The sequence below is a fragment of the Rhamphochromis sp. 'chilingali' genome (genome assembly GCF_963969265.1).
Source record: "Rhamphochromis sp. 'chilingali' genome assembly, chromosome: 11".
In the NCBI taxonomy this organism is placed as follows: Eukaryota; Metazoa; Chordata; class Actinopteri; order Cichliformes; family Cichlidae; genus Rhamphochromis; species Rhamphochromis sp. 'chilingali'.
Window position 1 is genome coordinate 6,970,301 of NC_137938.1, and position 24,965 is coordinate 6,995,265.

Consider the following 24,965-nt stretch of genomic DNA (forward strand, 5'->3'; position numbering starts at 1 on the left):
CACAACACCTTTTTCCCCCTCTAGTGCGCTCCGCGAGCACCACGACACCAGTCACTGTTTATGTAATGTACCACGGACTGCCATGCTAGGATTCTCACCCTTGTAGCACATTATGTACCAAGACATTTTCTAGGTTTTGGTAGAGTTCCCCTACAAAGCATTATATTGTGTATCTCACCACACTAAGGTTCTAGGTTTTGTCTCTCCTTGTCTATCTTGTGTCATTTTAAATAAATGCTTCTTTAGTTCAATTATTCTGCCTCCGCACTTCATCCCAGCCTGGTTTTTGAGCCCAGTTCTGGTACAGGCCTCTGGCCCATCTTGACACCTGACTGCTACCTAATAATATAGTCATGGTCAATATTTTACAAGTTCAAATATTCCTTCTTTACGACTGTCATGGAACAGCTCTTCTCTGATTTCATTGTATATTTGGACGCAACAAGTGACACTGACAACCACAACTACCAAGGAGGACAAAGTGAGGCGTTTGAGCAAAGGGGGAAAAAAACTAATCACAGTGTTAGGGATGAAAAACGAGAAACTAATTAAAACTTAATCACCTTATCACTTAATTGTGAGTCAGTAGCCTCAATCAGGGTGGTTACAAACTCGAGTTTGAATATACTGTCGCTGCCTGTGGTTTCCAGTAGATATTACCACAGCATAAAACAGCCATGCTGACAACGTGAAGAAGGTTTTCTTTTTCTTTCTGGCCATTCCTCACTGCCAAAACAAAAGCTCCTAACTGGGACTCATCTGTGATGTCAGAAAACTCTGCTCTGCTACTCTGAACTCATTTCCCTGTTGCTTTTACCACAAACTGTCTCCCATATGTGGTGCTCCACTTGTTCAGCAGTACTCAAAGACATCTTTGAGGCACATTCTACTGTTGTATCTATTATAACGAGTTCTCTGACCACTGCACACAGGGTTAGAGGAGACGCAGGCTAAATCCTTTACTCCACAGCGCTACAATACTCATCTCTAAACAGGCGTTTTTATTAACGGCTCCAAGTCACCTGTGGGGTCCCACAGGGTCCATTTCTTTTCCTCTTTACTTCTCTGTAACGAGCTCTCTTTACAGAGATGAAATTAAACCTTCAAACTGGCGAGCTAAACTGTACGAAGCCTAAAGACGTTGATAATTGTCTCTGGGAAATTTGCTTTTTCAAAGAAACAGATAAACTGTTGAATAAGTATTCAGCTCCAGTTTGACTTAAGTTGCCTCAGAAGTAGTGCTTAGAAAGCTGAAGGAACATTTCACCTTATCATCCAAGCCTTGGTTGGTCATTAGAAGACAACATACAAGAAAACCAGAAAAATTCTGATATGAAGACTGTATCAACTGGTAGCAGCAGACCAGTGTTTCCAGTCAGCACCCCAGAACATATCATCAAAGTTAAAAAACAGGGCTTTAATGCATCATGTATGCTGACTTAATTATGGCCTTTATTTTCTTTGACTATGTCACAAATGTCTCATAATAATGTAACAACACAACTACAGAAATTCAGAACGTTTGTGAGCTTAAAACCTCCCCCACATGCTTTATAACTGAGAGCTGGTGGCGTACAGGACTTCCCAGGCTCCAGTAAACCTCTAATGTGTTTACTACCATGTCATATGTCAGTCAAAGACACACTTTGCTTCATTGGGTAGGCAGTTTAATGCCTCACATCAAAGCTGAGAGAACTTCAACTCAGGACCAGAACACTTTAAAACGCTTATATTTCCTGCTCTCTTATCCTCTTCCTGTGCGGATCTGTCTTACTATCAATTCATTGATTGGCTTTAAGCTGTTAACATCATGTTTTAGCTTGAACAGTCTGAAACTATTAGAAATAAAAAGGGCATTTTTCTGCTCACAATTACAACACAGTTAGTAATGCTACGCTAATAAGGTATTTGGGGTAATAGTGCTGCTAATAGTTAAGTGGCTAACATTACTGTGTATACTAACATTTATTCATGTTGTTGAAATGGGAGATTTGCTGAATTTTTGTAGTGGGGAGAAACGTTTTTATTTCAAGTCTTGAAACACTCACTGATTGGACAAGCTCTGTGATGTCGTTGTTTTTCAGGGTCAATAACATATCAGTGATTCTTGTGGTTTGAGACCACACAGCAAGAAATGGAGCAGAGGAGGGAGGAGGGTGGAGATGACAGCCAGAGTGAGATAAATGGAGATGGACAGAAGAAGGTGACCACTGAGGGAGAGAGAGTGAGAAAATGTGTCAAATGCAGAAAGGCAGATGACAGCGAGGATGAATTAGAGAGAGGGCGGTCGGGACTCAGAGTGACTCTGCAGTATTGCCCCTCTTTATACTGACAGACGCAAAAGGAGTGTTAGAAAATGTAGGTGGGAAAAAAAATGACATAGGTTAGTTTTAGTGGGATTTTCCCACTTTTGGAAGGCACCATTACGGTTATCTTTTGGTTCCTCTGAGGGGACATTGCTTCTCTTCTCCCTCTTTTCTGAGGAAGATGAATAGAGACGTCATTCCCGCCCCCCCAGGTTTTTAGAAGCATGAAAGTTGCACTCACATTGCGTCCTAGCAGAATTACAAGCAAGTCCATCCCGGAGTCGACACCACCTGAGTTTACAAAAGATGTCATCTTATTTGTTTCCTGTAAAGAATTTCTTTCTGTTCGCTAGATGCAAAAGGTGTAAGAAGAACGGGAAGGCCTCGGTCAGCTTGAGCACGTTTGTGACTGACTGTATGGAGTGCAGAAGAATCAGTGCAACAAAGGTAAAGGTAGATTTTTATCATTTGTACATGGGAATATAATGTAGAATTTCCATGTATGAATCAGTTCATCGTAAATGTTTGTAGTCCATCTCTGGCTCCCACATCCAGTGTTTTGTCAACCTAACCATCGACCCCAACCTCCTCCACGGGTGACTATAATAATTATGCTTCATTTCCTTTTTTACATTTTAATTGCTAACAGGACAAAAGACAGTCACACTAAATGTATACTGTAAGTTGCTTTGGGACATCTGCCAACTACCGTCTCACATGGCCCTGGAGGTTACTTATAAAAAGCTGCTCACCTAAACAACCAATCAGATTGTTTTTATAGGAGGACAGTTTCCTTCCACACAATGTGAACATAAAAGTATAGATGGCTAAAGTTTTAAACATTTAATGTCAACTCCTTCTCTGTCCACCAATCGGATATCAGATAGGGATAGATAGAAGCAGTTGAGGAAGACATGGGTAAATGTACATGCACCCTAATTAAAAAATTTAAGTCAGCTATCAACGGATTGTCTTGGCTGAAGCAGAGAGCAGACAGCAAGAAGATTTTAAAAAATAAAAGTACTGTAGACAGAAGGAATATAAACACTGACAGATAGGCTCAAAGATGAAACAACCAAGGGGAAACCAGGTGAACGGTAATAGTGAGAAGCGATTAAAAAATTATTTCCCAGTGTTGGTAACATGGCCTTGGTCTGCATCTGCCCGAGCAGCACTCTCCTTATTTCACGCAGACTGCAACACACAGAGTAAGAAACTCAACGTGGAAATCGAGCAGAAGATTTAAGTGTGTACTTGTACGTGTAATATCTGTTATAACCGACGTGGGCTCCAGATGCTCGGAGCGAGGACGTTTCTAGATCTCCTGCCACGTTCTGACACTGAGACACGGCTTTAAAGGGTAATTAGAGTGAATACCGAGGTCAGACACTGAGCTGTGATGTTTAAGGTTAGGGCGAAGAGACAAGGGACGCATTATGTCAGTGAGTGTCCTCAGAAAGACAGAAGCACAAACCTACCTGTGTGTTTGTGTGTGTTTTACCTGACACGAACCCTCGGTGGTAAACAAAACCTTACGTTAGCCTTGCAGCTATCGACCACCGGTGTCTGCCTGCATCTGAATGTTGGCGCGTTTGTTTACTACCGCTCGATGACTTCATTCCCCTCTTCACCCCCTCAGGGCCTTGGCGGAGACTGACCAGAACAAACCCAGACAAGCACACCCATACACACAGCTGATGAATTATGTAATACATGTGCTTTGAGCGCAGAGAGAAGGCTCGGCTCTGGAGCGATCGCTCTGTATATGCAGCACTTGACTACTCTAACAACAGGAGCAAAAAGAGCGCGCACATATGTGTGGACAAGCTAGTGTGAGGTTGTGTGTGTAGATTTGAGGCCAGTGCATTAATCAAAATCTTAACTACACAGCACACACACTGCATGCCAACCCCGCTAGGCTCTGTGTTCAGTTTAATTAACTCGTGGGGAAGAACGGAGAACAGCCAGCTGAGTTATAAGTCAATCTGTCAGTGACTCAGTCAGTCCTTCACTGGGGTTTTCTATAAGCTCACAGAGTGGGATGTCTGTCCCGGAGATGCCATCTTCCTGGAAATAAAGGTTCTGTCAGTCGCTCCGTGTTCTCGGTTGTTTAAGCCAGCGAGCCGACTTCAGCTGCAAATCAAATTGCTTTGACAAATCAGTGGTGAGTGGAGGAGGCACAGTCCCGTGTGTGCTCCGGTTAACATTGCCGACAGAAACATAGCGGGACACCACCAAAAAAAAGAAAAGAAAAAAAGCCCAGCAATCAAAGAGAAAGCGGCAGAATGTGAAATTCGATGCAGCTGCTTTAAAACCCAAAACTAGGAGAAGACAAAAAAGAAAAGACACAGTTCTCTTGGAAATGTCATCAGTCACCTTCACAGGTGTGTTCTCTGCATAAGTATGTCTGAACAAGCTGTTTGTTCGTATGTACTGTACAAACTACGCAGAGGACTGCTTCACTTAGACACAACTGCACTTAGACCTGCCAAATCCTAAGGAGCTTGAACGATGCTCCTGATCATTTCTGCCTCATGTTAGGGTTTATTATGCTAGCCACCTTAATTTGTGATGGTCAGCATGCGCACCCTAACATGCTGACACTGACTAATGAACCTGATTTTGCCAGTAGGTGAAAACTTAATCAGATTTGATCCTGATGGGAATATTAACAACAGATTGATTTTATTTTAAGAGGGACCTGTTCTGCTCCTTCCTAATGCCTTATTTTAGTCAGCGCCTCTGCTAGAATTTCTGCACATAATGTAAAGTTGAAAATAATTATTTTTAATCTTGCACTGGCCCCCCTGCATCTCCTCGGCCCACTTCATCACTCTCTGAAACCTACTACTTTAGCTCCCTGACTCCTCCCTTTGAGCCAACTTCCTTCTGATTGGCTGACCTCATAAAAAGAGGATTTGAACATATGACAACACATGATAATAAAGATATGAGTCATAATGAACCAGTGGTTAAAAAAAAAAATCTCAAAAGCCACATACCGTCCACTTTATTAGGCAAACCTTGCTAATACAGATTGGACCCGTTTTGTCTTCAGAACTGTTCTAATTCTTCATAGCACAGATTCAACAGGAGGCTGGAAACATTCCTCAGAGGTTTTTTGTCCAAATTGACATGATAGCATCACACAGTTGCTGCAGATTTGAGTTTTTCTGAAATGCTGAAATCAACCCATCTGGCACCACCAACTATTCCACATTCAAAGTCCTTTAAATCCCCTTTCTTTCTCAAATAGCTTGAACTGCAGCAGCAGATCATCTTCTCAATGTCTAAATGCGGTGAGTTGCTGCCATGTGACTTGGTCTATGTTCTGTTTATCAAAGAACATCCTTATTTAACCAGAGAGCACAGAACTGAGATCTAATCCTGTTATATTCACTTCCAGTACCACATTTTCCTCCCCTCCAAAGGGACAGAGTATGTAATCTGTCTGTTAGCAGTCTAATGTCGACAGTTTTCAAGGTATCACGCTCAAATTTTGTGCGATGGTAGATACCAATAACAGCTCGAGCTGATTTAATTTTAGTGAAAATTGGCTCACGGTCAAGTTCAGAGTAAATGGGAAAATCTGTAAAAACTTTCTATTACCTACAATATTTTATGGATTATATTCAAACCTCACAACAATAGCCTAGGCCTCTGGGAACAGGAGTACCTAATATATGACCTTGACCTTCATTGTTAGTGCCCAAGGGCAAAGTTGACCTAGAAAATTTTTTTAAAAACTACAAGTGTAATTTATATAATATGAAAGGGAGAGCGCTGTTCAACATTAAAGTTTTGCAAAATCAAAAACTGCATAAATATATCTTAAAATCTCAAGTTTTTGTAAGCTTACAGAAGATTTCATCTAAATCTACTCCAATCATATGGCTTAGACATATAATTTTAAAAGGTCAAAGGTCCAACATCAGCATGTTATAATAAAAACTTCATAAAACATCAAAGTTTTAGTGCAGCCTTTACCCTTCCGAGAAAGCTGCACTCTAAGTGCTCTTATTTATTCTTTGCCTCTAATGAAATAATTTTGAATGAGTCCTAAATAAAAAAAAAATTCTTATGCATCTTATACGCAATGCTGGTATATTAACTAAGGTTATTACATTAACCACTATTGAATGAAACAGGCCATTTGAGCTCTATTCTGCCCCTCAGATTATTTCTCAAGTATGTTATAAATTTGTTATGGGGCGGGTCATAGTCATCCGTGCTGTAAGTAATTAAATAGATGTGTCACCAAATATGTTTATTCCTGGCCTGCTCCTGGCAAAAGCCTGGCATCTAGTGGGTCAACAGCAGAAGCTCCTGGTAAGGGGTGAGTAGGAGTTTTTGCTCCTAGCACTCAGCAGGGTTGACCAGGTGTTTTGTGTCTCTGACAATTCCTGTTTCTAATGCGTTTGGGAATGCATAACCTGTAAGTTTGGTGGAATGAATTAGTACCTTGTCCAATCAAGTGATGACCTTTCTTTGTGTTTATAGAGTTTGTTACACTACTGGTGTAAGATAGCTGTTGATGCTTTGTTTTGCCCGTTAGCATGAAAAAACATAGCGGTGTATGGCATTCGCTACACTATTTGGCATTCTATGTCCGTTTATTGTTGATGTTGTGATATTGTATTGGTTGTTTACATATGATAACAATATTGAATGTAACATTTATGTATCTGTATGGATACTAAGTGCACCTTACTCTGTTTCTGGTATTACAGTTTTACAAGAATGAAAATATTACAAATGGTACAATCAGGAAAAGTTCTGTGACACGGTCTCCTGAGTGGTCACTGAAGCCATTTATGTTTAGCTCGCTGCATAAGCAGAATGGAAGCATTCAGCTGAGGGCTCCCTTTAAGACAACTTTCTTCTGATTGGCTGTCCCTTGCAAATAGAGGGTTTGAACAACATCTGGGCGGAGCTTCTGTCCTCATAGCAATGTTGCTGAGATTACCATAATAATAATATCCACCAACATCAGAAGTAGCTGTTTGAAATTTTGTGTTTAGGTCAGCTTTTGAGTTACTTGCTAACCTCATTATTGCAAACATTTGCTGTGTTTTGATTATCCCCCCTGCTAATAATATAAAGCATAAAAAGTAACAAATATTGTATTTGAAATTAAGTTTTTCACTTGTTAACAGTGTTCCTGTCCACACAGTGAAGCCAAAGTCTGCAACTACAGCTAATTAAACAATGAAATGAAATCAATACGCCACTGCATTTTAAAGAGCCTCACAAGTTCAGCTCTGCAGTCTGCCCGGCAACACTACACCTGTAACATAAGCACGCACTACACTCCTCTATAGAAGCCAATTCAATCGCTCGCTTAATATTCTTTGAAAAACTATGACTGAGGCTCACATCTGTTTTCGTTTTTGTCTTTGTGAGAGCTGAAGCCTCCAGTAATGAGTGAGAAGCAGCAGCACAAAAAGACTGGCAAATGGCAGTGAGTTGTCTCATAGCAGAAAAGGACAGGTGTGCAGCAATAACATGAAGTGCTTAAAAACAATGAGAAAGGAGAGGATTAAAACTTATGATGATACTGTAAAACTCACCATATGGGAGGAACAAAGAAAATGAAGCGAGTGTGTGACTCAGTGCTACACTTCTCCATTCTTCATTCTTTTTTTCATCCATTGACTGTGATAATTCTGCTAAAACTGTTGCTCTGGTAGATTTCATTAAAAGAAATAGAGCCTTATTCTTTTAAATTGTATATGGTTCATTATGTCTGGATCATACCATTTTACTGTGTTTTAGACTCCTCTTGTGATCTCACTATAGGGAGTCGGGATGTCACGTGTTCAGAACCACTCACACCACCAGTGTTTGTCGGTTTTCAATCACCTGAACCTGAATTTGGGAAAAACTGCTCGTGTCCTGCAGGCCTGCATACAACTTCAGTTACAACAATAATAACTGGAGCCAGTGATTGCGTTTTAATGAGAAGGCGTTCAGCTCAAGTCGACAGAGGTGAATGATGTGGGCAGCGCAGTGCCTATTATTTCCACAGACCACTGCTTTTCCCTCTGCAGCACACTAAAGTCTTCACCTCAAAGAATATGACCTGTCTGATTTCTCTCATAAATGTCATAGAAGTAATAGATGCTCACATAAACACACTTGCATACACGGGCATGAAGAGATAAGTCAGCAAAGAATAGACAATTGTTTAATTGCAAAGAGGGTAATGCGTGTAAGTGTGTTGTGTCTGAAATCTCTCCAGGCTGTGACTCCACTGCGGTCAGGTGCATTTATACCCATAGGCATTTACCTTGCCTATGGGTATAAATAAAGTTACCTTGACCTTGACCTTGATTTGAACCATGTATGAAATTTTCAATATTATTCATAACCTCACCTACAAATAATTCTCTTTAGTTGTTCATAATGTGACAGGATGGTTGCTGAAAGAAAATGTTAACTGAATCATCATTAAATCAGACTCAAATCACTCAGATCAATCGGGGTGGTTGTGGTTGGAGAAAGGTTGGTGGTTCGATTCCCCAACTGCTCCACTCAGCATGCCAAAGTATCCTTGGGCAAGATATTAACCTCGAGTTGTTCCCAATGGGTTCACTAGAGTGTGAGTGGTAGACAGAAAGCACTTAGATGTAGAAAAAAATGGCTGAGATGCTGTTTAAAGCGCTTGGAGTGCGAGAGTACAGAAGTGATGTATTCTTTCATATTATATTTTGTGGAAATAGAGGAAATTATTTTATTGCTACAATATAACCTGCATTATTACAATTGCATTAATAACATTCTTTATAGCATTATTCTATTAATAATATTTCTTACAGTATTGATATTGCATTAAGAGTTGTTTATTGAAGATGTTCATTTAAGGATCCTTCCACTATGTTAACTTTTATTACAGGTACGGCCAGAAGTATTTCATACACATTGCATAGTATTTGTGCTCATTAAGAGTTGTTGCTTAGTCTACAGAGGGTCTTAAGCTTTGTGAAGCGCGACGTCTTCACAATCTATTGTGTTAGAGACTAGAGCATAGAAGGATAACAGCATACATGCTTACAATACACATATAATCTAGAAATGTGCCAGGCCTGAGGCCTTAACTCATTTAGCTTCTAACTGCATTTTAGTCTACTTGGTAACAGATGACCGGAGTCAACAACCAGCCCTCAGAGACCCATAGGGCTTGAAGTTTATTGCCTTGTATGGAAGGTGTGATAGAAAGAGGAACTTCTCTGTCTAATTTTAGGGGCTTAAGATTGACCATTTACTGTAACTGATGCATATTATGTTCATTTGTGACGCATGAGGGGGCGTAACCCTGATGAATGAAACCATTCTGAATTGAGCTCTTCGGAGAAGATCAATGCTGGTGTTGCAGTATACATCTTCCCATATGTGTGCTCAATAAATCATTGTTTGACTTAACTCTTCTGGACCAGTGTTGTTTTGTGCCCTCCTTCAATATTTGAACTCGCGACAATTTATATACAGTTTGTCAGTTTGGACGCTCTCATTTCATGGTTTTTCTTTATTTTTACTACTTTTTACATTGTAGATACAAACTGAAGACATTAAATGTATGAAGCAAGATATATGGAAATATGTAGCAAAGAACAAAATGCTTTAGATTTTAGGTTCCTCAAAGTAGCCGCCCTTTGCTTTGTTGACAGCGCTGCAAACCCTTGGCCTTCTCTTAATGAGCTTCATGATGTGGTCACCTGAAATGGTTTTCACATCACAGGTGTACCTTTTCAGGGTTCATTTGTGGAGTTGGGTTGTGCAGAAGTCAGGTTGGTACACAGCTGACAGCCCTATTTGGCAACTGTTGGAATTCATATTATGGCAAGAACCAATCAGCTAAGTAAAGAGAAATGACAGTCCATCATTACTTTAAGAACTGATGATCAGTCAGTCCAGAAAATTGCAAAAACTTTGAATGCGTCCCCAAGTGCAGTCACAAAAACCATCAAACTGGCTCACATGAGGACCACCCCAGGAAAGGAAGACCAAGAGTCACCTCTGCTGCTGCCAGGACAGTCTGATGAATTTGATGAATTTATCCTGTGCTGGATAAATTCATCCAAGTCACCAGCCTCAGAAATCGCAAGTTAACAACAACTGTGGCTACCACAGCATCTTGCAGCAACATGCCATCCCATTCAGTTTGTGTTTAGTTGGAGCATCATTTATTTTTCAACAGGACAATGACCCCAAACACACCTCCAGGCGGTGTAAGGGCTATTTAACCAAGAAGGAGAGTGATGGAGTGCTGAGCCAGATGACCTGGCCTCCACAGTCATCTGACCTAAAACCAATCAAGATGGTTTGGGATGAGATGGACCTCAGAGTGAAGCAAAAGGCCAACAAGTGCTCAGCATCTCTGGGAACTCCTCCAAGAGTGTTGGGAAACCATTTCAGGTGACGACCTCATGAAGTGGTTCATAAAATGTGTACTTTCAACATAGCTCCATCCAGCTTCAACCTCAGCAGATGGCCAATCAGCTGGAATAAACTGCAACATCTGTCTGCGTGTCCTCTTTTGCTGAAAAGATAGCTGACAGCTGAGGCTGGTTCAATCGAGTTTATTTCCTGTTAAAGGGATGTTTTTCCTCCCCACTGTCTCCAAGTGCAAGTTCTGTATTATTTTAGGGTGTTTGCCATACAATATAGTGCATGGTTGTTGTGATTTGGTGATATATAAATAAAACTGAATTGAACTGAATTTAATTTGAATTTGTATCCTGATCATCCCAGACACTACTCCTCATTTCAGTCATGTATCCTTATTTTCTTCATTCAACTTTCATTGTATAGACTGTAAAGCTGTAAAGATGACAGATCTTCACTTCATGATCCTGTTTTGCCTCTTCCATCCAAGAGCCAGTTTGTTCTTTCTTTCTGTCACATGATCTACCAGCTTTGGGAGATTGAGTCAAGTGGATGCACAGAAACAATGTTGTCTTTTTGGACATGAAACATGTATCAATGCAGTATGATTTATCACTGCATTTAGCAATACCACAAAATCAGACTACAAAGTGTGGTGCTGACAGTTGGTGGTGCAGTCTTATCATCCTCAACAATTGGCCGGCCCTTTTCAACAGCAAAATAACTCAGACCCCTCTCAGTCTGTGCAAGGTTTCAAATCAGTGGGGTTTCTATTCAGAATTTCAAATTCAGTGGGGTTTCCTTCTTAAGAAATAACACAAACACTTATGCACAGAAAACATTAATCACACAAGACTTATTCTTTTGAGGTTTTGCCAAATTATAGAACTAGAGTTAATGTTTTATTTGTAAAGGAATAAATATCAGCATGGATAGCCTAAGCTGATTTGCAAAGCAGTGTAACACGAGAAGCATCCATGACTGACCCTTCTTTAAAAACTGTTTGAAATGATGCCATTCAGGATGTAAGTTCAGAGTTCCACGTGTTGTTTGGAGAGCAGGAGAGCATTTATCCTTACAGTTAGTGAGCCTAAAACCCCGAACAGAACCTCAAGATCTCCGAGCACCGGACTTAGTAAAAATCTCTAAAAATTGGGCAAATTTAATACGATTTAATACATGCAGTTTAATATGATCAAAATCCTTTTATGTAATTTTGCCATCTCATCGACATCTCATGCAAAATTTTGGTTGCTCCACTGTGTTATAAGAAGAAGCTGAACTTTTATAGATGCTGCTTGTGACCAATCAGTTGCAACATGAAACAGCAGATGGTATCTAATACATTTAAACACATGGAAGCTGATTTTTTTTAATGTAACATGATTACATGGGATTACCTCTGGAACCTGTTTGGGTTCAGGATGGCCATGCGTGTAGACACAACAGCTGATCTTTCACCACCTCAGAACTTAACTACCACCAACTAAAAATCCTATTTCAAGAAACCAGACTGATCCCTAATTAAAAGTGGAGCTCTTAAGATTTGAACACTGCATGTAGTCACACAATGAATTTTTCTATAAACAGCATATCCTCTACATCCTCCTCTTACAAGTAGTATGTACAGTGGGGCAAAAAAGTATTTAGTCAGCCACCGATTGTGCAAGTTCCCCCACTTAAAATGATGACAGAGGTCAGTAATTTGCACCAGAGGTACACTTCAACTGTGAGAGACAGAATGTGAAAAAAAAATCCATGAATCCACATGGTAGGATTTGTAAAGAATTTATTCGTAAATTAGGGTGGAAAATAAGTATTTGGTCACCTCGAACAAGGAAAATCTCTGGCTCTCACAGACCTGTAACATCTTCTGTAAGAAGCTTTTCTGTCCCCCACTCGTTACCTGTATGAATGGCACCTGTTTGAACTCATCATCTGTATAAAAGACACCTGTCCACAGCCTCAAACAGTCAGACTCCAAACGCCGCCATGGCCAAGACCAAAGAGCTTTCGAAGGACACCAGGAAAAGTATTGTAGACCTGCACCAGACTGGGAAGAGTGAATCTACAATAGGCAAGCAGCTTGGTGTGAAAAAATCAACTGTGGGAGCAATCATCAGAAAATGGAAGACATACAAGACCACTGATAATCTCCCTCGATCTGGGGCTCCACGCAAGATCTCATCCCGTGGGGTCAAAATGATCATGAGAACGGTGAGCAAAGATCCCAGAACCACACGGGGGGACCTGGTGAATGACCTGCAGAGAGCTGGGACCAAAGTAACAAAGGTCACCATCAGTAACACACTACAACGGCAGGGAATCAAATCCCGCAGTGCCAGACGTGTTCCGCTGCTGAAGCCAGTGCATGTCCAGGCCCGTCTGAAGTTTGCCAGAGAGCACATGGATGATACAGCAGAGGATTGGGAGAATGTCATGTGGTCAGATGAAACCAAAGTAGAACTTTTTGGTATAAACTCAACTCGTCGTGTTTGGAGGAAGAAGAATACTGAGTTGCATCCCAAGAACACCATACCTACTGTGAAGCATGGGGGTGGAAACATCATGCTATGGGGCTGTTTTTCTGCCAAGGGGACAGGACGACTGATCCGTGTTAAGGACAGAATGAATGGGGCCATGTATCGTGAGATTTTGAGCCAAAACCTCCTTCCATCAGTGAGAACTTTGAAGATGAAACGAGGCTGGGTCTTCCAACATGACAATGATCCAAAACACACCGCCCGGGCAACAAAGGAGTGGCTCCGTAAGAAGCATTTGAAAGTCCTGGAGTGGCCTAGCCAGTCTCCAGACCTCAACCCCATAGAAAATCTGTGGCGGGAGTTGAAAGTCCGTGTTGCTCGGCGACAGCCCCAAAACATCACTGCTCTCGAGAAGATCTGCATGGAGGAATGAGCCAAAATACCAGCTACTGTGTGTGCAAACCTGGTAAAGACCGATAGTAAACATTTGACCTCTGTTATTGCCAACAAAGGTTATGTTACAAAGTATTGAGTTGTATTTTTGTTATTGACCAAATACTTATTTTCCACCCTGATTTACGAATAAATTCTTTACAAATCCTACCATGTGGATTCATGGATTTTTTTTTCACATTCTGTCTCTCACAGTTGAAGTGTACCTCTGGTGCAAATTACTGACCTCTGTCATCATTTTAAGTGGGGGAACTTGCACAATCGGTGGCTGACTAAATACTTTTTTGCCCCACTGTACTATCGAGTATCTAGCAGATTTAAAAATGATTGAAAATCATTATGCTTGTTATAGAAAACTTTACTTTGAACCTGATTGTTGAAAAATATTGTGATTCACAACCAAAGTCCGTTTTGTGTTAAAGATTCCAGCTGTACTGACAGTGTTTCTGACCTGACAGGGCACTGTCAGTAATTTCTTTAATGCAGGCTGACACACACACACGCACGCACGCACACACACACACGCACACACACACAGACCACTGTCCATTGTATGTGTTTACCTTTGAAGGCATTCGTGGCCGGTACATCAGTTTCCTGCATACTGCTCCTTCCCACGCTCTGCCAGCTGCTGCAGATGCTGCGATGGATGCCAACAGACCAACCTTAACCCGTCCGAGCCACGGCCGCTGGGGGGAGGGAGGGTGGCCGAGAGGAAGGGGTGGCGCCTGTCAGTCTCACTGCCATCTTTCTTCATCAACAGCCCATGTGCTTGGTTAAAAGGCCGCCGTCTCTAAAGCCCCGCGGCGGGTGAGTGTCTCTTCCCTGCTCCAGCGACAGCTCGTGAGGTCACTCTTTGTTCTCACAGGACGCTGCAGCCTGGTAAACTAGCCCGTATGAGGGTTCAGCTCTCTTGTCACAGTGGACTTTGTGGACTACAGTGATGGCTGAGGGGGAGAGATCGACGGGTTGTTTAGAGATGGGGTTAGATCAGGATGGAGGCTGCGTTGTAGATGCTATTAATCTGATCTCTATCCTCCCAGCAGCAGGCCCGCAGTCATGACCAATACCCTGAATTCTTGGCTGTCTGTCAATCTTTCAACCTACGGATGAGCAACTCTGCCTCTTTACCTTCTGTGAGCTGAGAGGGTGAATCAATATGTCTCTCCTCTAGAGTCGGGCTTGCCTTTTAAACTCAACTTTAACTAACATGCCGTCTCCTCTGATTCTCCTTGCTCCTTTGCCGGCTTACTCCCCCTTTGTATTTTTCTTCCTCTTATGTGTTTTGTCCTGTTGCTGCAGTCCCAAGCTCAGCAGGGGCTACTCGGGCGCTCTCACACTGGCACCACGGCTAAAAGAGACGAGAGAGAAAGAGGGAGACAGAGAGTGAGCAGCTAAGTGACTAAATTCATGAGATACCAGAAACAACGAGCGAAACGGATACACCCAAGCAAAACATGGGCAGGGCTAACTGCTGCAATGACCAGCTGAGAAAAGCGAACACAGACTTCTCATCCACATTCACACACACACACATCGCAGTGGATGAGGTGCGATGTGTGTCTCAGTTTGGATAGCGGGTGGGTGGCTGGCTGGCATGGCCCCCTTTAGTTCCTCTCACCCACTAGGTTCTGACATGAAAGGGAAAAGTTTTTGTGAAAGCCAAGCGCCGCCTGTGACCCTATTTCACAGAGCAAGGGAGAGATAGAGCCACATGTCAGTGTGCCACTTTGAAGTCTGCCTGATAAACAGGGCTGGAGGAGGCTACGGCTGAGGGAACAACAAAACTTTATTTACATTTCAAAAGTGCCAAGTGCTGCTTTTTTGTGTCTGGGAACGGAATAAAAACCCAGAAAAGAGGAGAGGGAGAGAGGAGGAGGAGGAGGAAGGTGGGGTAGGGACGACTGGAGAAAAGGGAAAAACAGTGTAAAACCGATCGAGCCATTTTCTCCTCGTTCAGACAGTAAAATGAGGGTGCGGGAGTGATGCAGCGCACACGGGGAAGGGGCACGATGCGCGAAGGAAAAGGGGAAATCGCAGAGGAGGAAAAGCTATGCTCAAAACATAAAGGAGGGAGGCAACCCACAGGAAGTTGAGCTAGGAAAAAGCGGTGAAAATGACAAAGGAAAGATGAGACGGGAGGGGGAGATACAAAGGAGGAAGAAATCAAACATAAGATGAAGAGACGCAGGTTTAAAGAAGTTCAAGAGAAGAAATGACATGGGACCAGAGAAGGAGGGAAGGAATTTGATGGTGAAAAAAAAGCAGACAGACGGTAAACAAACACACGCCCTGTCTGAGGTTTTGGAAAGATATGACAGATCTCAGTCTTATCTCAGCTCCATTCGCCTGTTCTTACCAAGCCTTATCACGGTCAGGGTACACAAACAGCTTGTAGGCTGGCGAATGGAAAAGTGGAGGCGAGAACGGGGCCACTGTGACGTAAGGGGGGGTGGGGGGGGTTTAAATACTTCATTATGTGCCTTGTAGGTGACTCATCACTTTGCCTCCTGGTGACTAAACAACACCAGTGTCCCGAGTCTCTCCAGGCTCCCGCAGAAAAACATGTGATTCTAGGAGACGATTTCTTGCCTGAGTAACAGTTTGAAAAAATTCCAGAGGGTCGAAGTTAGCCATCCTTATTTTCAGAGTGGTCAGCCAATCAAAGAGCTCCTCTGATTGAGAGGACCGAAAATGAAATGACCCATGGGTCGCCACAGCTGGTAGCTCTGATGGGATCCCAGTGGGATTTGTGTCCTGGGATCAAACATTTTCTAACTTTTTAGGTGAGAGTGTAAACCGCTACACCAAGACTAAAGTTAAAAGGAACAAAAATAACTAAATTTAGGCTTAAAGGATGTATTTTCAACAATCAGAAGACCCTTTTGACTGTCGGACCTCTCTTAATAAACACCGAGGACCCGTCCTGGCCCTAAGACCTCGATGTTTAAAAAATGACCTAAGTGATAAATATCATCTGACATACTCGTGTAACAGTAACCCAGCTACCCTATGAGTTCAGCAAAACTGATTTATTTATTATATTCAACAAGAAAAAAAGTCTGAATTTATTTGCTTTTTCTAAAGGCAGACTGTTTCCAAAGTTATTCTTCTGTGAGCTGAACCAATGAAAGGAAACAGAAATTAGAAAGTGGGTTTTTCCACAATATGCGCCTCTTCCAGTAGTAATAGGGGCATTATTGTATAGCGTTGTGGATAGACTGTACCATCATATTCTGATGGAGGAATTACAATAGCATGCGGCCTATTCAAAAGTCCAGGAGCAGAATCTATAGAGTATTTTATGGCATATAAAGTAATTGTATTGTATAAACCCTTAATGGGTTTTCAGCAGGACTGAAGAAAGTTCTTTTTATTAAAGTTTTCTTCTTTTTTCCAGACAGCTCCTGAAAACATGTGAAAGTCAGTGCAGCCTGACCCCACTGACTGTCTGTCTGTCTGTACTACTACAACCAGGAGTAGAATCGTTATCTGTCTGTCTGTCTGTTTGTTTGTTTGCTGGGTCATCTGAGGACAACAGGCTGTCCTGGCAGGCAGTGGAAAATATGGCTCCAGGTGGATGTTTGTTCTCTGGTCATTTAAGGACAACTCCTGGTCTCCTGTCTTATCTTTGGATTTATCCAGCTGTAGGACTTCCAAGTCAGAGCAGAGAACAGAGGTCTGGCAAACACCACGGGACACAGGAAACCAAGTGTTTGTTACTGAAAAATACCCAAAGAAACACACACACACACACACAAATAGCACCTTATTTGTAGCTGTTGTCTCCGGTACAGGCTTCTATCAGGTTTCGGCTTTAATGTACCAGCGCCGATCTTTGTCTTATACTATCACGAAACTCTGGACCAGAGACTGGAAGCTGTAGTTCTTTAGTGCATTACCCCAGTCTCTGTGGTATGCACACTTAGTTTTTCTCATTCTTGCAGATTGAGTTTTAGTGTTTTTTGTTGTTTTCTCTTCTTCGTGGCGGTGCGTGGAGTCATTAAACTTTTCTCGTTACCTTCATGCCCGTTCTCCTGTAACTGGGTCCACCTTATGAACTTCGCTGCCAAACACTTTGCTAATAAACACGTTTTTTCACACGCGAGGTTTCGACTACTTCTCGCAAGTAGCGAACCTCTGTTTGGCGTAGGTGGGGGTGCTGCCTCGATAGAGTACGCAAGAGGCGGTGCAGATAACGCCCCCTTGCTCGCTGTGAATTCGTTGCACAATTAATTGCGCTGGTCTCGCACTGCGGCGATCTAGTACCATCCGCTCTGCGTCGGGGAGCTGGCAGATTAAAAAGCCTTCACCGTCCAGTAACGCTGCACTGGGTCTAGAAAAGTTCAGAGCTGATGGCTGAAAGGAAACGTCTGTTCAATTATTGCCCTAGTTCACTCCTTATGCTTTATGCCTGTGCCTTAGTTCAAAAAAGGGAGTTCAAACCAAATGTACAAATGTACACGCAGAAAGCCAAAATCATTAGCAATACAAAGTAGGGTATTACTGTTTAGTCAGTGATGTTAGCCACCAGGGATGTATGCTTTCAGCTCAGTCCAATACTACTGTACATTCATTATAACAGACTTTTCTGTAGGCAGGAAAGGTGTGTTGGGTTTGAACTTGAACGATCAAACTAATGAATAATTCAGCTGCGGATTCATTTTCACTTTATAGCGACTGACAGTATCAGTGTTCACTGACAATGTAGTCAATCTGTTCTTTGTTTTTTCAGTGAAATGTCAGATTGTGCCAAATCCCTGATAATAACAACAGCTACTGCATCATTTACATCGGGCATTAGAGCATAAGTCACAGTTGATCCCTGACATTAACCATGTTTTTCTCACGTGCCTCTGAAAGAACATATATGCCTATTTTAATCAATCCAGCTTGTCCCTGGAACATTTGAGCAAACTGACAAACAGCCTGAATCACCTTTGAACCTGAGGATGATGTAAAAAGAAACTGCAACCTCAGATGGCTGCAGGCAGATGGCGAAGGCCCTGGACTCTTAGATTTTACGCATCTTCTGGATACATTATTTCGTACAATCTGGATGTTGAGTTCGGTGTGTCGGCTATATTTGTTTCTATCTGTTACACTCTGTGCTGCTCTCTTGGCCAGGTCTCTCTGGAAACATGTAATCTCAGTTGAACTGTTATATGGCTGTCAGCAGTCACTCTGCATGTGTCACCTAAACGCTGACATTAATTTAACTTGGAGCCCATCTTCTTTTGATCACTCACAGATTTTAGTCTGCAAGTAGTCTACGGTCTCCAGCCTCTTCACGAGTGGACCTCCAGTAAGGAAAGCTATGCTCTTCTTTTTGAATTACTATGCTGAATCCATCTCGCCATTTTAAAGAAAACTGCCTACATAAGGGTGAAATTTTCAAAAATCTACCCCTGTACTTAGCAGCGCCATAATGTAGTGGTTTACATATTTGCCTAACAAGCACAAAAAGATCCCTGGTTCAGTAGCTTTTTAGTCAGCAGTGCATTCATGCTGCCATCTGTCAGTCATAAAATAAACTCCAATAAGACAGCCTGCATTGTAGCCTTGAGAGACTGTACTTGAGCAAAGAGTCCTATGCAGACCTTTATAATGACAATTATAAGCTTTGTTCCAGGGTTCTTAAACTGTTAAGACTGCGTGTGGCCTCTAGCCTCCGTGAAGTGGGTAAAGTGAGGAGTGTTTCCGTCAGAGCATTATTAGTACGGGAGCGTGTTTCTGTGTCTACTATCTGTCTGTCATTGTAACATATGGGGACAACTAGCAGTTCTAACAGCCAGCTCTGACTCCTCCGCTGGGTCACACAGGGACATGTGCTTATCAGTGAGACAGCAGTCAGACAGACAAACATGGACTGGGGAACAGACTATTTAACCACGGGGCTGGTCGCATCTGTTACGCTGAAAATTCAAGCATGCTAAGAATGTGATTGCATAACAAATAAAGAACTGGGGCTACCGAGGTGATTCAGAGTTCTGCCGCAACAGACGTGGCGAAAAAACGAGTCATTAAAAAAAGAAAGAAAGAAAAAGAAAAGCTTTCACGGACTGTTTATGTGTATCTGACAGCGGCAGCCGAAGGAAATACAAAATGTTCTGCTGCTGGACAAAAAAACAATGTGGATCTCCTGGAGATTGTGACGGGTTAGCTCATATATTCACTGTTCTTTCTTTGGATTAAACAATGAGTAGTGGACACAGTGTGCACACTCAAACATTCAAACTAAGTGTGGAAAAAAGACAAAGTAACTGATGAACTCGACACTCCTAGTATGTGAAAACTGGAGGCCATTTTCCCTGAATGTTTTAACAATAATTGAACATTTTTTCCACCTCCAGCTGCAGATAAGCGCCTGAGATTCTGTTTGATCCTAAAGTTCATTTGGGTTGTTTCAAATTATTTGCCTTTCTGACAACCTACAGCCCACTCTAACATCCCATCACCAGATTTCTTAGGTTACATGCAACATGCACACGTTACTTAGGGCTAAGAAAAGTACTTCAACTGGCCCTCTGTGATTTTAAAGCATACGCAAACATATCTACTACATACCTATAGATAGCACTGTTATAGAGAGCACAGGCAGGTATAACTACTTGATGCATTTACGGACAACTACTATTCTCTCTGAAAGATGCAACAGTCAATATAATTGTTATTGACGGGCTGATATTATTGGCTAATATAAGCCATTTGATAATTTATCACCATTTATAATGGCTGAAAAATGTCTGGAATGCCACAAAACAACAACCAACTGAGAAAAGTCGAGCAGAACAAGAAAAGAAATAAACAAGAAATGTTAGGGACATTATATCAGCCAATATATCAGAATACCAGAATTTTAAATGACCAAATACTGATATCAGTATCTGTCTTAAAAAAAACATTACGATGACGTTAGTTCAAAGCCAGTGGATTGATCCCCAGCTCCTCTAACATAGACATCAAAGTGTTCTTAGGCAAGACCATCACAGTAAATATGTGATAAGACACATAATAAAGCACTGTGTTAGATCCATTAACCATACAAAACTTAGTCTTTACTACAGAGACAACCAGCCACAGATGGGTGGGGGTGTGGCTTTGTTAGCCCTGTTTAAAGTATATTAAATATAATCATATACTTTTCCATATTTCTTTAATAATATCGACTCTTTGTCTTAATAAAACATTCTCCTAATGTGCAAATGACAAGTAGTTTAAGGACACCGACACTCTGACACACATGGACAAAGATTACACAAGTTCACAGCTGATTAATGGAAGATCTACTTTAGTCCGCTTCATTAGTCTCATCCATACTGTATTCCAGTTTGATGAGCTTGGCTTGCGGCCAGAGCTTATGGGCTCTTAAGGTCGAGCACAGTGCAGAGTGCCGTACAGCTCAGTAAGGGCTTTAAACCATACTGTTAGTCTTACAAGGACACCAACACCCAACAATTGCCATTTTTTTACTGGACGGAAACAATGTGTCAAATTAAAGCAAAAGCTTTGTAACAATATACTGTGGAGAGCATGTGTTTGTATATTCATATCATTCCAAAAATCATTTTGAGAAGAAGATAATCCAGCACTTTTTAAGTACAGGTAGCAAAAGCAGCAGAGAGCTAAACAACACGTAGCTACCTATCCCAGAAGCATCCAACTTACCTGCAGGTTTATTTTCCTCCTTTAGTCCACATTCATGCATACACCACATCCTATTTTATCTTACAGTATGTCTTCTATTGTATAACATGGTATCACACTGTGCTATAATGTATTGTGACGGACAGTGAGAAACACAGGCTTGTGTCATAGACAGTTAATGCTTGATTTCTCAAGAAAAATATAGATCCCATATTTTTCTTTTGCTTTTTAGTATTTCAGAGGCGTCACTCCAGTCTTCCTGGACTTGCGAATAAAGACCGCATTAAACACAGCTCTTAGTGGGTAATTTTAGTTGGTTTCAGTCCAAAAACATTCCTTTTTAATCCGTACTTACTGAGCTGTCACACACTAATAACACAACAAGTGCACGTTATCCTTTACCTTTCTCGGGCAATAAAGCAGAAACATCTAAAAACATAACCTCTAAACCTCCTTTTTTAAACCCCCTTTCAGGGGAATTATCTAATATATCATTCACCGCAGGCCAAAAAAACAGATAAATAAATTATCTTAAAGTGTGTAATGGTGCACAAAATGACTGGCAAAGCAAGAAGCAAACAAAGGTAGGCTGAAGGCGTCATTCGTCAAATCCTTGTCTGATCTGGCTCTGCGTCGCGCTGACTGCCAGTCGAGTGTGATAAATCTGACAGGCTTAATCTGGCCATGCATCAACTGTAGTGTCAAGAGGCCGGACTGACAGACGCATACCGACGGACGCATAAGGCACAGAAATGCTGGCAAACGACAGACAGGAAGTGGATGCCATTAACACGGAAGCTAGCCACTCTGTGATAGATGGTATAGAAATACTTATACTGTTGGCTTTTGTGTGTGTGTGTGCAGTTCAGTTAAGTCATGCAGATGTGTTTAAAACAACAACAACAAACAAACAAAGAACAAATATAGACCTAATCTGACAATCCATACCGACACAAGAGCTCCACACAAAGACTATAAAGAGGCAAGAGCCATCGGGCAAAATTAGCCTACACTTCCATAAAGAGACAACTGATCAAAAGCCTTTCCCTCAAGGGCTCTCAAAGGATTTACTTAAAATGTCTCCTGATGTGCAGTAGTAGTGCAGCTGATTAGCTAGCTGTCCCAATCATCAAACTAAGACAAAAAGATGGGAACAGACTGGACGGATTAGACGAGAAATAAGGAACAGAGAAAAACAGAGATTGACTGTAGGCGTAAACACTGGGCTCATACATATGATTTTATTGAGCTACAGAACGAATGTAAAGCGGATGAGCCGCAAGGGCCTTCCTTCTGACAATAAGACCGCAAAGGAGCCTTCCGTGTTGCTGTGATTTGACTGTATTTGAGTTCTGGGGTTGTCTGTGATTGGTGGAATGAAGTCTTTGCAACAACGAGGAAAGAAATGAAGTCAACCTGGCGTGAATATGAAGCTTTATTAGCAGCAGTGAGTGAGCGCTGCGTTTAAATCCAATATTACCAGGAATTCGTGACAGAACACAAGTACAGTACTACCATGTACAAATACTGACAGATTAGACATTTCAGCCAGATTGTGTAATTTATTTGTATTTTTTATTTGACTTCACAGACGCAACTTTTATTTAACTTACAATACTAAACGTAAACAGCAGGTCACCTGTTAACCTGAATCTTTTTCTGAGTTAAAGCCAAATCTGATGGTCGTGCATGACTGGAGATGAAGTGGTTAGGGTGTTAACTTTCATTTCTTTGATATAAAATGACACAGAGCAGATGGGTTGAACATGTTGAGTGCAGTTTATGTACTCTTATGTGATAACTGAACACTGAATTCCAAACATTTTTACACACAGCATGGTGCCAACACAAGAATGCATTTTCTTTGTTGTTTTTTTTAATTGTTTCTTTCCGTTTTATATACTCTCTCAACATTTCCTGGACTTTTTTTTAACTGAAAAATCACTTCCAAAAGGCACAGAAAACCTCCACTCTGCGACTAATACTACAGCTACAGGCAATATTTATCACAGAATCAAATGCTTGACAGGTAGATTCTGCAAAGTGGTATAAGAAAACCCATGTCGGGTCAAAACTTTTGAACTTTTTGACTTGTCTACGGTAGAAACAAGCTTTTTCAACCACTGCCATTTTACCCATTCCATCCAATCTGAAAATAAGACAGAAAGTAAAGACTGTATTGAAAGTACCAGACAACAGAGACATGAAACACTTAGCAATGCAGAAAATAAATAAAAGAGTCCCACAGAGTGAAACTACTGTTCTTTGAAGAAGCTGAAAGCAAGATTTTTTTTAAAAAAGACATTTAGCTTTGTTTGATAAAATGATTTACATCCAGTAAAGCCTTAGTGCTTCCAAGCCATCTTTGAAAAGAACAAATCTCCTACAATGCAGACATAAATACAGACAATTTTACAGGCCATTCAAAAGAGTATGTAAACATGAAAATATGCAGGTATATTTAAGTTCAGACACACAGAAAAAAAAGATGACACAAAGAGGCACAGCATGAGCAAATGCAGGAGCTAGAGGCAGCAGAGACATTACAGGCTGCAATCATGCAGCAAAAATCCTTCTCATTCCCTCTGACTGAGGAAGATAAAAAAGAAAAGAAAAAGACAAAGTATCAAGAAAATCAGACAGCACAGCCCAGGCAAACGGAGCGACCCACCTCCCCCGAGAGAGCTCTGACTAACTGTCTGAGGAGGAGATGAATTCCTCAGGCACGCAGGCTCGTGTGTTGCATGTGGGTTAAATTATGCTACCAAAAATGATGCACTGCAAAAAAAAAAACAATGCCCATGTGTTTGTTCACACGTGCAGTCATCAACAATAAAGAGCAGTAGGGTTATGGTTTGAAGTATGGTGCAGTTTGAAACGATGAATCGTATGTGTGCCGTGCACGAAGGCTACTGACGTCAGCGTGTGACATACAGGGCAGCACGATCAGTGAGCCTTGCATCTTTTCTAAATCTATCCTAGCTTAGTAGTCGACTAAACTACAAGTCACCTAGCCAAGGAGCAAGTGAAAGTGCAAAGCCAGCAAAATGAAAACAAATCAGGGCATAAAAAAAAAGAAAGAAACAAAGCACAGAACACAAAGCTCCTAAATGGGACGTGAACCTGTGGTGTCCTGGAGGAGATACTCAACACTTACTTCTTGCCTACTTATGTGGGCACATGGCTTTAATTTGAGAAATTCTAATTAAATTCAGTTTTGTTTCTATAAGCTAAAGTTTTTCAACATTTTTCAAAATGTTATATAATATTATAATAAATAACATTTTATTATGTTCTTTGGGTTTGTGATGATGTTTGTGTTGGTTATTTAACAACCTTACAACTGACTGAATGTGGTACTAATATGATTTGACCAGTACATCTAAGTAATAACGCATTCCAGTATTTTTTCCAAAAGCCATATTGAGAAAAGAATGCAGTTATACATGAAATTAAGAAGAATAGATATAAAGCACTGCTGTTACTTTGATCTGATATTATTAGGGTTTCAGTTTCATCATTGCAAACAGATCTGATGTTTTTCATCTGCCCCTATGTAAGCCTAGCAAAGTGGAGGTCACATGCATCATTTATACAATCATTTATTCACCTGGCATGTCTCCGTGTTTGTACTCGTACAAACATTTGCACATCAAACAATGTAAAAACTCCTCAAGAACGTTCAGAATTT

The 24,965-nt window shown here is 41.3% G+C and overlaps 1 protein-coding gene across 1 annotated transcript in view; it reads right to left on the reverse strand.

Annotated features, from left to right (window-relative positions):
• Positions 1-24,965, reverse strand: part of LOC308405059 (low-density lipoprotein receptor class A domain-containing protein 4-like) — a 285,430-nt gene that overhangs the window by 184,630 nt on the left and 75,835 nt on the right. Inside the window, exon 2 of the mRNA XM_080895462.1 lies at positions 14,191-14,978. Coding sequence (XP_080751588.1) covers positions 14,191-14,230 — 40 coding nt within the window. The 5' untranslated portion in view covers positions 14,231-14,978. The remainder of the gene's footprint in view (positions 1-14,190; positions 14,979-24,965) is intronic.